The 13,493-nt window shown below is 38.7% G+C and overlaps 1 protein-coding gene across 1 annotated transcript in view; it reads left to right on the top strand.

The window, feature by feature from the left end:
• The window catches only part of ddb1 (damage-specific DNA binding protein 1), a 47,068-nt gene extending 36,165 nt beyond the window's left edge, over positions 1-10,903 (top strand). The window contains exons 23-27 of the mRNA XM_085407116.1: positions 2,505-2,614; positions 3,387-3,556; positions 7,134-7,236; positions 7,961-8,084; positions 10,236-10,903. Coding sequence (XP_085263242.1) covers positions 2,505-2,614; positions 3,387-3,556; positions 7,134-7,236; positions 7,961-8,084; positions 10,236-10,319 — 591 coding nt within the window. The 3' untranslated portion in view covers positions 10,320-10,903. The remainder of the gene's footprint in view (positions 1-2,504; positions 2,615-3,386; positions 3,557-7,133; positions 7,237-7,960; positions 8,085-10,235) is intronic.
• Positions 10,904-13,493: the final 2,590 nt, after the last annotated feature.

The raw sequence follows: 13,493 nt of genomic DNA, 5'->3' as shown, positions 1-13,493 counted from the left end.
CTACCACGCATAGCCTCATACCTCCCAGCCTTCTGATGAGCAAAGTGTTCAAATTGATTTGTGGAAGAAAGATACAGAGATTTGATGATGAGTCACGCATCCTATTGTGTGCGTGTTGTGTTGTTATGCTCAGTGTAATAAGTCCTGGAGACCAAAAGGGCTTGAATTTATTTAGAAACAAAATATACCTTCAAGTGCCTTAAAATTTTAGATGGAAAATATTATCTACTTACATACCAAAGCAAGTATAATCAATATTTTACATTAAAAATAGATAAAGTGTTGCACCTAAAAAAAAAAACTAAAAAAAAACAAGTACTAAACTCTGTAGTTTGCTGTTGGGAGATAGAAAATCTTTAATTTTCTCTGCCAGCAGCTTTGGTTCGGTGCAACAGGCTGTTTGTTTTAGTGTACAGTGCTGTATATTTCTCTATCTGGCCATCAGGACTCTAACATCATTCACAATAACACAATCAATTTGATATGTGATATTAAAATGTCGTATTGTGATATCATTGCTATAGCTGTGGCATACATTTACACTCTAGTGCATGGACTAACGAGACAAGCCAAGGCGTGTGTGAGAGCAACAGCCACACCTGTCAGCCTGCAATGACGATTTAGTATGTAAAACAGGAGCTACTTATACAACCCAGCGCGACAACATGCAAGAAAACCATTCATGCAAAACAAGGAAACAACAAATGTGTTTCAACACTTTAGGTCAAAGCTGTCCAGTGCAGCTTGGCTACAAAGAAGTAGATGCTTGCAGTTGATGATGTGGGATGTTTTTATGTGATGGTGTTGGGCCGCTCCTGATAAGTTAAGCAATTTAACATTGTAACTTATCAGGAGCTGCCCAACACCATCTGCTACTAGGGCTGTGCGATATGACCAAAATCTCATATCCCGATATAAGAGCGTCCTTTAACCGGAGTCGAGTGTTTTAACCGATGCATGAAACTACACATTTTTAGACATAAGTTGTAACGGCCGCCGTTTTCTTTGTATTTATTACATGGCGTGCTGTGGGTTGCCTGTTCTAACATTTGAGTCTAAGGTTTATTTTTTAGCACCTGGCGGCTCTAATCTGCTCTTTCACGTGATTCAGTTTATTTTGAAAAGTCTCAGCAGGATCTTGAGCTTTATTGTGAAAGGTTTATGTGGAACATAAACAAGCGGACATGCAAAGGTGCTACCGTCGCTGTTGCTAACCACAAGGCATAAAAACAAGCGCTTGTCCATCAGTAGTGTGGTTATATTAAATAAATATATATATATAAGAGAAAGAGAGAACTTAAGAGAGAAATTAATATAATTAATTTAGCCACTACAGTGATCATCAGAACGATGAAAAAATATTGCCGTAAACAGTTTATTTTGCGACACCATGAAACAAACAATAACGTAAAATGAAACGATAGACGTTTTTATATCGTCATCCAATATATATCGTTATATCGAACAGCCCTATCTGCTACCATGTTAAATTACTTAGTGTTAAGCATTTACTTTATTTTCAACGATTTCCTGGGAAAACTAGCTACTCAAACTACTTTGGTGCTACACCTGATTTATGTTGTGTCACTACTGTTGCACTATATTGTTCCTCCTGCTAACAACTTGTTTCAGTAGATTCACACTTCAAATTAGGAAGTGTGTCATCAGGGACAGTAGCTCATTGGAAGAGGCTGGAAAATGTCCTTCATTTATTTACACTTATAAGTGCTGCTTCAGTTCAGTATTTTTTTTTCTACATTGCTAGAAATATCATTATCACACCTTTCCTGAAATATTTCAAGATAGATATTACAGTATAACCCCTACTGCTCAACACCAAACAGAAAGCAGAGATAGTTTGCAACTAGCTTTTGAATGTAATGACACATTCAACAGATAAACAGCTAGATATTTACCTTAGAAGATAAACAAGATTAAAAGTAAATATTGGCCTTATATTTATCTGTAGTCATGTGAACCTGTATTCTTTGTAATGATCAATAGGGGTCATCTTAATGTGTTTATCATCTCAAACACTAATTTTCAGTCATCTTTAATACAGCACGGTGATCTACTTTGCCAATTAGACTCCTATTAACAGTAAAATAGATGATAAAGCATTGTTTGGCTTATTGCTGGAGTTGTACATGATCTAGCATCCTTCATTTAAAATAAGCCAGTGAGCTCACAGTGCAAATACTTTGAGTTATATATAGTGTCCATCATAGACCCAGTTCAGGATCCTCTATGCGCATAATCAGCATGAATAGAACAGATTTGAAAAGCATTTTTCATGCCTTTGTATTCAAGGACATTTCATGTTGCTCGTGGCTTGAAACATAAAAGCAGTATGTTTGGAGTCAGCACTTCTTAGCTCATAGATAATGCAGTATCTACTTGGAGACAAGTACCACCTTTGTTTTGCCCAGGACCTCTCTGGTGTTTACTGTTTTCTCTGACATATCTTACGTTTGTTTGTTTTGTTTTTTTATTATTTGCTTTAGATTGCCCGTGACTTCAATCCTAACTGGATGAGTGCAGTGGAAATTCTGGATGACGACAACTTCCTGGGGGCGGAGAACGCCTTCAATCTGTTTGTCTGCCAAAAGGACAGGTGAGGAGGAGCAGTATAAACGGTGCCGTGAGTAGTTTTGCACATTAACGTGAATGATTCCTGTAAGCATTACGGCCCCATTACATTTTCCATTGAAGTCAACCATCAAAAAGTTTGTGTTAACTCCAACATTTATTCACTGAAAGCAGTATCATCTTATTAGGAGGGTGTTTTTTACCGTGAGTTGCACGGTACTTTGTAGAGCACCATCACTGGAGTGAATGTGATGCAGCAGCAATTGTCCTTGCATTTGTTTTGGAAGTTATCTCAGCGGTGAACTTTTAGTCACTCTGCTGCCTTTCTCTCTTTAGTAATTCTGCTATAAAACAAGTGTTGACTTTAAGGAAAAGTAAGAAAGATGTGATCTGGAAGTGAGTGTGCTACATTTATGTCCCAGCTTATTATCCGCCTTCTACATCAAGCTGGACCTCTCAATGCTTTTGACCTTTATTTTTGTGGCACATCTCTCTTCCTGTTGCTCTCCCCCGTTTCTCACCCTTTTATCCATTACTTCTCTATCATTCTCTGACCTTTTCTAATGCTTTTTAATATCTCTACCCCCCTTGTTTTTTGTTTTGTTTAATCGATCAAGTCTGTCCCCCAATAATTTATTCTCCCTTAACATAATTTTCTCTTTGTTTTTGCACTTTATTTTTTCTCTCCTGTTTGCTCATACATCAACTCTTTTTCTCACATGTTTTATTCTTTATTGTTTGTAATCCCTCACTCTCCACCTTTTGCATTTCTCTCCCACCGTCCTTTCTCCGGTCAGTGCGGCCACCACAGACGAGGAGCGTCAGCACCTGCAGGAAGTGGGGCTGTTTCACCTTGGGGAGTTTGTAAATGTCTTCTGCCATGGTTCGCTGGTGCTGCAGAACCTCGGCGAGAGCTCCACACCCACCCAGGGCTCAGTGCTCTTTGGCACGGTTAATGGCATGATTGGTAAGTGCACTGATGACAAATGACAAATTGCTGTAAGCCTACAGCCAGTATTAGTTAGCATAGTTTAGCTTAGCCAGTATTAGTTAGCTTAGCTTCCCAAGACTGAGAAAAGGTGGAAACTACATGCCAAGTGACAAAGGTAACAATATTTAGTTCCCACTGCCTCTCAGTCTACACAAAGACAAACGGTGCACTGTTTCTTGGCTGGTAGTAGGAACTTCCTACTGTCCGCTGGTTTCCTTGAACTGAGTGGAGGCTCCCAGCCAAGTAACTTTTCAGCATGTAGCACTCCAAAACTTTACTTTCACCTTGGCTTTTGTCCTGGTCAGACAAATGAGAGATAATTTGTTAATTAGTGGAAGTGACGGGAGGTAGATAGTTTTCAGAGCCAGGCAAGATTTATCCCCGCCCTCCTTGTTTTTCAGCCTTTGTGCAAAGATGCACTGAGAAGTCAGGGGCTCCAGTCATCTAACTGTTGGCTAAATCTGATTTTTAACTGCTGAAATTTCTCTTTTAGCGTTACTTCACCTAAATGGCAAAAATATGAATATTTTCCCACTCATTAGTAATGTCCAGTTTTATAGATTAGCATGGATTTATTTGTAGTAGCCACTGCTGAGAGTTTCCATCGTTATTCAATAGAGGATTGATAGCAGGAGTTATTCTGTGGTGTAAGATGTAAATAGAACAAGCTCATTTTAACCCTGTGTTTAATTTTAAAAGATAATAAAATGAAACTGTTTTTGGAAATACAGTTCATTTTAAATTTAATGCTGTCAAAGGTTAGATGTTGAGCACTTTATTGAATCTCCCTCTTCTTCTTCTTCTTGCTACGCTCTTTATTGATGAACTGAGGAGTTGCTGTAGGTTTAAGAGAGAAATCTTCTCTCTTACTGGCTCAGGTGACTGGTCTGGACACGCCAGTTTATAGCACCCAGGCTCTTTTCTTTTCAAGCAGTAAGGCGTGCATCATGAAATGCGCCAGGAAAGGACACAGTCTAAGAGGCAGCATTTTTTTCTTTCTTTTTGTTTTTAACCAGTTCTAGTGAGATTCTCAATGTTGATCTTTTCACCTCTGTGTTTTCTGTGTTTTTGCTGATCAGCATATGTAGATGAATAATGAGAAGAATTCTACAAGTCTTTAGAGTTTTAATTTAAAAAACCTGGTTTCTCTTTCTTACTTCTTTCTAGTGTTTTGAAATGTGATATGATATGATATACCTTTATTAGTCCCACAAGGGGAAATTTCATGAGGCTGCCGACCTATTGCACGCAGTGGCGTCGCCGTGATATTTAAGACAATAGCAGATTATTACAGCCAGGTGGTTTTTATGTTTTACAGAGCTGCATATTTTTTGTTGATCAAAAGCTTCAAAACGCTGCCTCCATTGCTCAGGATAAACCACAGGTATCTCTGTGAACAGTTTTCTAACAGATTAGGTAGGAAATTTAAAAAGAAAAAAAATAAATAAATCCGGTGAAAAATCTCACAATGACAGTCCTTTAGCAAATGACTGCTCTGCAGTGCTACAGTCACTGTCAGTGTTTTCATATTCCTCAGGCTAATTAGACGGTGCACAAATGTCTCCAAAGCCATTTCTTTAAAACTAATGTTTCCATTTGAGAAAGGAATAAGAAAGGAAAAGAAATCACAGTTTACACCTCATTACTCAGATTAAAACTAGTAACTTTCATCCTGGCAGTAATGAAGGCAGGGATGAAAAACGCGGAGGACACAACATTCAGACACAGCAGTATTTCACCCCTTGGTCTCCCAGAGCACATAATTTCCCCTCAGCACTCTCTCTGTGACTCCTGAAAAAGTGTCAGAAGAAAGTTTAACAGGATACGAGAATTTCCATTGTACGCTCCAGTTAAAGGTTTCCACAGGAGCTGGTAAACTAAAATGAGCTTCAGTGTCTAATGAAGATAAATACCTCTGCCAGGGTTATTGCTCTGAGATGTTTTGATTTATTAGACATTACTGGGAAGAAGCTGCAAGGCCGCAAGATTATTCCAGCCAGATAGCAACAAACAAGCAGATAAACTTGCAATAAACTTGTTGAAAACGGATAGTAGGTAATCTTAGATGGGAAGATTATTGTGATTGATTGAAGTAACGCGGGAGAGTCCATTATTTGGGAAAGGCAGAGCTTTAGGAACAGTCTTTCAATGCTAAATGTAAATTCTAAATATTTTACTTTTGTTATTAGTCAAATAGAGAATACTGGATGTTAGTATTTTCTAAGGAGTTGCGGAGCTTAATCAGTGTGATGAAGTTTAAAATGTTTTATTTAGTTTTTTTGATTCACTTTTAGCTAAACCTCCAAAATATGTTTTGTTCTAGCATGAGGCCAAAATGAATAAATTGTAGTTTTTATCTATTTATTCCTCTCGATTTAATTTTTTCCCCAACTTCATATATATATTCTATCTAAAAATTTCTGACTGTTTGTTAAACAAAACAAGACAACATGCAAATGATGAGCCATGAGTCCAATTTACATACAAGTTCCTAGAAGATCAGCAGGAGAAAATGCATATTCATTGGTTTTTTTCATCCAGAACTGTTGATGCAGAATGTGGTATTTGGGTGCACTGAGTTGCTGGCACTAATCCTCCAGTGGAAAAGGGAGAAGGAGAGGGTAGACTGATGATCAAAGACCTTTCATTAACCCTCTGATGAAGAAAAATAATGTCGCATTTTTTTTCTGCAGCTTTTATTTGGAACACTTTTATAGTCTCTCTGTTGCTCCACATCAGTCACAGCAACACAAAAAGCATATTAAATAGAATTTACTGTTTATTGACGCATACGGCACAGGCTTCCATCACATTGCCATACAGCGTATTCACTTTAGCATTTTTTATTAAACATAAAAGCGTTAAGTGCCTAATATCAAGTTGTTGCTCCAAGTTTTGTTTTACATTTTTATTTCTGACATTTCTCAGTCAAAGCTAATCAGATTAATAGATGATTATAGTAGTTAGTTGTTGCCCTGCTATCCTCCAGGCTCATGTCCCAAAGCACTTTCATGACTTTACAGACACAGAAATAAGTTCTGCATTGCACATCAGTGCAACTCTTTGTTCACAAGTTGCTTTTTTTTTGTTTTGTTTTGTTTTTTGTGGCAGTCAGTTTGAGTGCACATTACTTCCCCAGAGCGTTAGATTAGCCCACTCTGTGTGCCAGAACTTTAATTTGTAGCACAGAGAAGAGCGCACCACTCCCCCAAAACCGTGCGACTACAATATTTACAGCACAGTCGGTCTCAAAATGAGACCGTTTGGAAATCTTTTAAATTATTGAACTATTGAAATCATGCTTCTTTACACCCAACATAGTCCCAGCATACAAGCATGAAATTTGTATTAGGGAGATTGCAGTCACACTAATGATCTTTTGATTTATTAATTATACAGCTGTTATGAGTTTATTATGAATCTAGTCCTTAAAATTCTTCTCGCTGATGTGAACCCAGAAGTATTTCCCATCTGCTGCAAAAGACTGCCGAGGTGAAAATCTGTAACGCCTCCATTGTGTTTTTGACTAACGTGTGCGTGTTTGTGTGTTTAGGTCTGGTGACATCCCTGTCCGAGGGCTGGTACAGCCTCCTGTTGGACCTGCAGAACCGCCTCAACAAAGTCATCAAGAGCGTGGGAAAAATCGAGCACAACTTATATCCTTTTTACTTTTATAGTACGCTTGCCATCTGTCAGAAAGATGGAGGTGAACTGCACTGGCAGCTGTGGTTTGAGAAGCGAGAGGAGTAATACTGTTTTCTTTTAATTAGCTTTGATTTGTTTGATAGATATTTCAAGTGTGCGAAAATTTGTATTCGGCTCCACAGGCTTTTGTCTCATCATTTGATTTGTATTTACAGCTTAAACTAAAGCAATTTAGCAGTTGGCAAAAGAAGTCTTTTGTGACTTATTTTATCATTTTTAAGCAAAACTTGAGCCACTTCTGATTTCTCTGATGTGAGGTTTTACTGGTTGCATTGATCTTCTACTGACGTACTGCGACGGCTTGTTTTTAGGTTTTAGAGCGCTGGTCAGACAAAACTAAGCTTAAGAAAATCTCCTCTGGTTTTAGGAAATTGTGAAGGGCATTTTTCTGTTTTTTAGATTTCATTGATTTGTCCAGGCATGTTAGTCTAGATAATACATTCCCCAAAGTATTATTAAGCATTGCACAGTTGTTATGGATTCAGCAGTAACGTGGTGACTCAACCAACCTTTTCTCTCTGGTCTTCTGAGCAGTGCTGCTTTTATTAGACTGCTTTCTCACTGTAGTGAATATCTGTTGACTCGGCCTGAGGTAAAGTGTGCGTTATTGTACCGAAGGTGCTGTCCTCAGGCGAAGCAACTGCCTTGTATTGATTTTCCTTGACTGCGCTGCACCTGGAGGTCCTTCCACACGGAGCGAAAGACGGAGCAGGCCACGGGATTCATTGACGGGGACCTCATTGAAAGCTTCCTGGATCTCGGCCGGGCAAAGATGCAGGAGGTTGTCAGCACTCTGCAGGTAGGAGCTCATGTCCGTTCGGATCTACATTTAACCAGGATGGTTTTCAAGTGATGAGTAAACATTGTTACAAAAACATACCAACAGAGGTCTCTTTAGAGTCCGCTTGGTGTTTTTAGTGTAGTGATAACATGTTGTAAAACAAAATAGAAGTCATTATTCATCCCAAGCCAACAGTTTGTTGATGACTTTTCCCTTTATGACCTCTAGTTGAGTACAAGAAAGAGTTGTACATCCCTCGGTACTGTCATCACTGATTACACATAAAGTGTGGGCTGGCCTCTGCAAATGATTAGTCAGTATATTTAAGAAAGACATTAAACTTTCTGAACCTTTTGACTTTAGTCAGATTGCCTTTGTCTATAATTGCTGTTTTCCATCTGCCTCATTTGTAAAAGCTCATTGTTTTTATCCCACCAAATCTTTTCACTTGGATTCAAGTCTGCTAACTGAGATAGTCAGTATGCTCAGGATCCCCGTCTTCCTGGAACGTTCAGTGATTACCAAGAGAGCATCAGTTCCTCACGACAAACATTGCCAGCGCTTGCAGCTTGTCAGATTGGCCTCGTCAGTCTTATAGCAGCTCTAGTCCAATCTTAAACCGCCTCCCAAACCTCTGTCTTCACGTCTCTTTTCATATTTAAGTTGTATTATGTTCAAAAGAGCAGCGAGGCATCGGGCCCGTGCCTGTTTAGTGTTTAGCTTACAGCCTGTCTGTTCCTGCCTCCATCACTTTCTCCAGCACGTACCTGCCGGTAATATGGAGGCTCTTTCTCCACAGTTGTTTTGAAAGTCTGAGGCTCCTTCGGGAAATTTTACACTTTGTTCCCGGGTGTGCAGCTGTATCATAACTTTTAAAATAGGAACTTGAATTGCTTTGGAAATCTTGCAGGCAGTGCCATTTTGGTGTAAAGAAATACTTTGTGTTAGGTTTGTGAGACAGCTCTCTTCTCTATGGCATGTGTACTCAGCTCGAGTGCAGAGATGGACTTGCATCTATATCACTGAAGTAAATTCAGTGTTATTCCCTCTAGTATAGTTGCATATTGTTATTAGTAAATTTCAAGTGAACAAACAAATATGAAAGCTGGTGTAATAACTGAGGTTGACAGAAGCCAACAGGTCCAACCGGAGCAGCTGGTGAAGAAGGATGCAGTTTGTATTTGTGGTTTTTTGGCTTAAAGCGACGCTGAACTTTGAATGACTCTTTGGACAGTTTTTATTAGCTGACTGGGAACTGGAAATAACATTCATAGCAGAACAGGTGGGAAAATAAATTTTGGCATATAAACAAATAACAATATACTGCTTTGTGTGTCTTCTTAGCCTTACTGCATTTAAAAAAAAAAAATTACACTTTTAGCTGATAAACAAAGGCTGTTCCCTGTTTGCCTCCCGAGAGCAGCCAATAAAGACAGTCCAAAGTATTTGGATGGTTTGTTTGCCAGGAGATGCCTGTTTAAAGCCAGGGTTCTGCTAAAGTTGGATCACTGCTATAAAAATAAAATATGTTAGCTGCTCACTGGTGTCTCTGTGCAACTAAAAATAGGTACACTAAAAACTGATTGCATATTTGATATAAAAAATTAAGCCTGCAACTAACAGTTTCTTGTTTTGTTTTTCAGCAGCCTAGCATCTTAATACGCTAAAAAGCCCATTAAAATCTCAGCTTTATGAAGCTCAAGTGATGCCATCACATTTACTCTGTCCAAAGAAGACTCTGGAATCCAGCCTTATCCATTTTAGTCATTTTCGGACAAAAAAAAAAAAAACATAGTCCAAGAAAAAAATGTAATCAGTTCTTTTGTGTTGTTTGCTTGCACTTTCATTGAAAGCCCATCATTTAAATCCCAGTAGAAAGAAGTTTCGGTTCACAGCAGGAAAACCCAAGAGCCTCTACAGGCAGCAGAAAGTGATGAAAAAAATGACACGGATTAAGTGCAATCATATAAAAAATAATAATAATAATAGATAAATAAAAAAATTGGCAGAAACTAAGCGTTGAGTAATTTTTTTCAGAAGCTTTTTAGATCATTTCATGTCCACTCAAGTGAAATAATAAATGCAGGTGAAGGAGTGAGGCTGAGTGGCACTGGGGGGGGGGGTTCTCAGTATTGGAGCCTCATAGCTCCAATTGTCATTCAATTTCAGATCGATGACGGCAGCGGCATGAAGCGTGAAGCCACAGTGGACGAGGTGATTAAGATTGTAGAGGAGCTGACAAGGATCCACTAGTTTCCAGTGGCATCGAGAGCCCCGCCGAGCGAGGGGACGGTCCCGAGGCGTAGTGAAGACGCTGACGAAGGGAACGGTTTGGTTGTTTTGCAGATATGTAAATAATTATAAATAAACAATGTGCGCATGGTCATCTGCCAGACTTCAATAATTTGTCACCTGTTGAGACCCTGAAGGTGCTACACGATGACTGTAGCACTCTTCATTTAGACGAGAGTCTCCAGGCAAAGTGCGTAGCATCCTGTCTGAACAACAGAAAGACCGAAGTGAAAACACTGGTCTGAGTGCGTGCGTTTGTTTGTGTGTGTGCGAGTGCGCGTGTGTGTGTGTGGAATATAAACAGGAAAAATCCAGAGATTTTCCTCACACAGAAGCTGTTCTCTGGGATGTTTGTGACAGTTTAAGGTTAGCTGATTGTCTACACCCCACCTTTTAAATGTGACTGCTTTACAGTTCCCAAGTTTATTCGTCAAGTCTGGAGTAAACTTGCTGTATGACAAAGAAAATAAGATAGATTTATAGATATTTTGTCTTTGTGATGTTTTCTTTGTTAATTCTAATAAACTTTGCTTTAGTACTCTTCACATCTTTATCTCCGGTTCTTGATTGTTGTCCAAACTCAAGCCTTGGTGCACTGCATCACTCGAGGTTACCGCTGTCAGTAATTAATGTAAAAGTCAATAATTAGAGTTACTCATGAAGACTTCTGCATACTAGTTTAAACTTCTTGCTTTTCATGGAGCTCATCTGGATTAACAAATCTAAAGTCTCTGCAGCTGATAGGTTTAATATGAGCCATTTACTTGCAAAGATGTAGACATCCCCGTTGTCTGTTATTTGTGGTTGGTGCTAACTGATAAAACACAATTATACTAATAACTTCAACTACCCATATTGAACATTACATGCACTAAACTGCATCATTTTGACATGTTTATCTACAGTTTAGCCAAAGTGCTGTGATCCTGCTGCTCTGAGCTTTAATAACTAAGCTTTAATTAAATTGCATTGGGCTGATGATGCAAACAGTTTTGATTCCAGCTTTTAAAATGGGAAAATGCAATTTCTTTAATTTCATTGTTTTGTTAAAAAGCGATAAGAAATAATCAGTTGAGATAAAATAATAATATCTTCAACTGAGTTTTTAAATGTATTTAAAGAGCAGATTCAAGATGAATCACAAAGTGCTTCACATCAAACAACACTAAAACAAAACATGAGACCGGGACTAAAATACCAGGATATCAGAGATTAATAGATAGTGCTGCTTAATTGTGCACATTGCTAGTACTTTTTACCTGAAATGGAGGGTTTTATAGTGCAGTATAAATACTTATAATTCTGTAAAGAATCTAAAAATGTCACTGCTCGGCTGGCACGGCTCTTAACGTACAACTTTATAGCCTCTTTATTCAGGCGGCACTGTTTTTATTTAGGTTGCAAAGTTGAGTCTTTTCCCGTTTTTATATGTACAACTATTTAATATTCTTCCAGAAGGTGCCCTCTACGATCTCTGCAGTCAGCCTCGTTCATCAAATTAATACAGCTCCTTGGGTTTTATTTGCAGTTAATGCTGACTCGCTACTGTCAGCGCCACAGCCACAGTGAACTTGCCCCCCCCCCCCCCCCAAAAAAAAAAAATAAAGAAAAATTGGTTTAAAAAGTGTTTCTGGGACAGTAAATCTGTTTGTGTACCGAGCACGCAGAGTCTCATCTGTGTTTCTTTATCAGACCTGCTGAAATTCAGAATGCTGCTGTGCATTGTATTCTCAAGCATCTCATTAATTTATGTCGTGTGCACATTCCTCTTCATCTTCAGTAAACAATGTCAGATTGGAATAAAGCAGCGTCTCCTGTTGAAGGTATCAAAGGTCTTACAGATGGAAATACTGCTGGGCTGACTGTGCGCACCAGCCTTTTAGAAATGATTCTCTCCACTGAGATTTTGAAGGAAACTGGTCACTGACTGGCAGCGAAAGTCCACTGCCAATTCTCCTGAGCTATTTTTGTCCCACTGTCACCATCCAAAGGCATTTTTGCTCTGCTTCTGCCTCCATCTTCACACCCACTGTACTCTGAGTTCACTGGAGACCTCTGTACATGTCACAAAGAAATCAAATTAGAGTGCAGACATTAAAAATAATACGTCAACTCAATATTTGTACCTGTTTTCACTGATGGGGGATTCAATTTTCTGTGATGGAAACTCATATCACTCTGAGTACTGCTGCTTTTTATTTTGTGTAAGTCACATGTTGTAAGTTGTGTGTATACACACTACACTGATGCCTTACCAAGGACATACCAGAAAGCAGGACACAGTGACAGCCCCCTATGTAACCGTGTATATCACAGCATTCATTCTTAATGTTAATGCAAGGTTTATAAAAAAGCACTCCAGGCAACATTGCTGTAAGATATTAAGCTTTAAAATGGTTAATGTGGCGCTTTGACCCAATGTTTTGTTCCACCGTTAAATAATAATTCCCCTTGTAGATCTCCAGGGGTGTGTCCATCCTCAACCCGAATGTTAACAAAGCGGTCAGCCCTCACTAAAAGTTTAAAACACACAAATATATTCTGAACTATTATGTCTGATCTTAAATATTTTAAGCCTTTGCAAACTTGCTTGCTTTCACATGTTATGTTAAAATACATTTATAACATGAAATATTCAGGACTAAAAGAAATAATCAGCCCTGAGGTTCAAGCGAAAAAACAAAAAAAAACATCGCCATGCATTTTTCATTGAAAACTCAGCTAATCCCTTTCAGACAACAGGGCAAAAAAAACCCCTGAAACAACCAAGACTCTAACGCTTTAAGGTGGCTGTGTAGAGCCCCATGGCTCATTGTATTTAGTAACTGAATGCAAGTTTTAATGATTTGTTTATGTCTAAAATCTGTCTCACTTCATCTCAGTTTGTATTAAATAATGGAGGCTTTAACCCCCAGCTGTTTCCACAAAGCCTGCATAATTACTCGCTTAAAACACATTTAAGAGTTTTGGAAATCTGTCACCATTAAACCATAAAACTGAAAGCATGACTACGTACGATGGCTTTGCATGTTTTGACAGCAAGTTCACCCCGTTTCCACAGAAAGAAAGCACACACTCCTTCACTTCTAAGGTTTGATGTATCAGGGCACATTCAAACATAAATTATGTAAAAAC

The sequence above is a fragment of the Rhamphochromis longiceps genome, linkage group LG1 (assembly GCF_057381845.1).
Source record: "Rhamphochromis longiceps isolate RC_006_pf linkage group LG1, R_longiceps_female_GT1.1, whole genome shotgun sequence".
Lineage (NCBI taxonomy): Eukaryota > Metazoa > Chordata > Actinopteri > Cichliformes > Cichlidae > Rhamphochromis > Rhamphochromis longiceps.
This window is presented reverse-complemented; position numbering and strand designations above follow the sequence as displayed.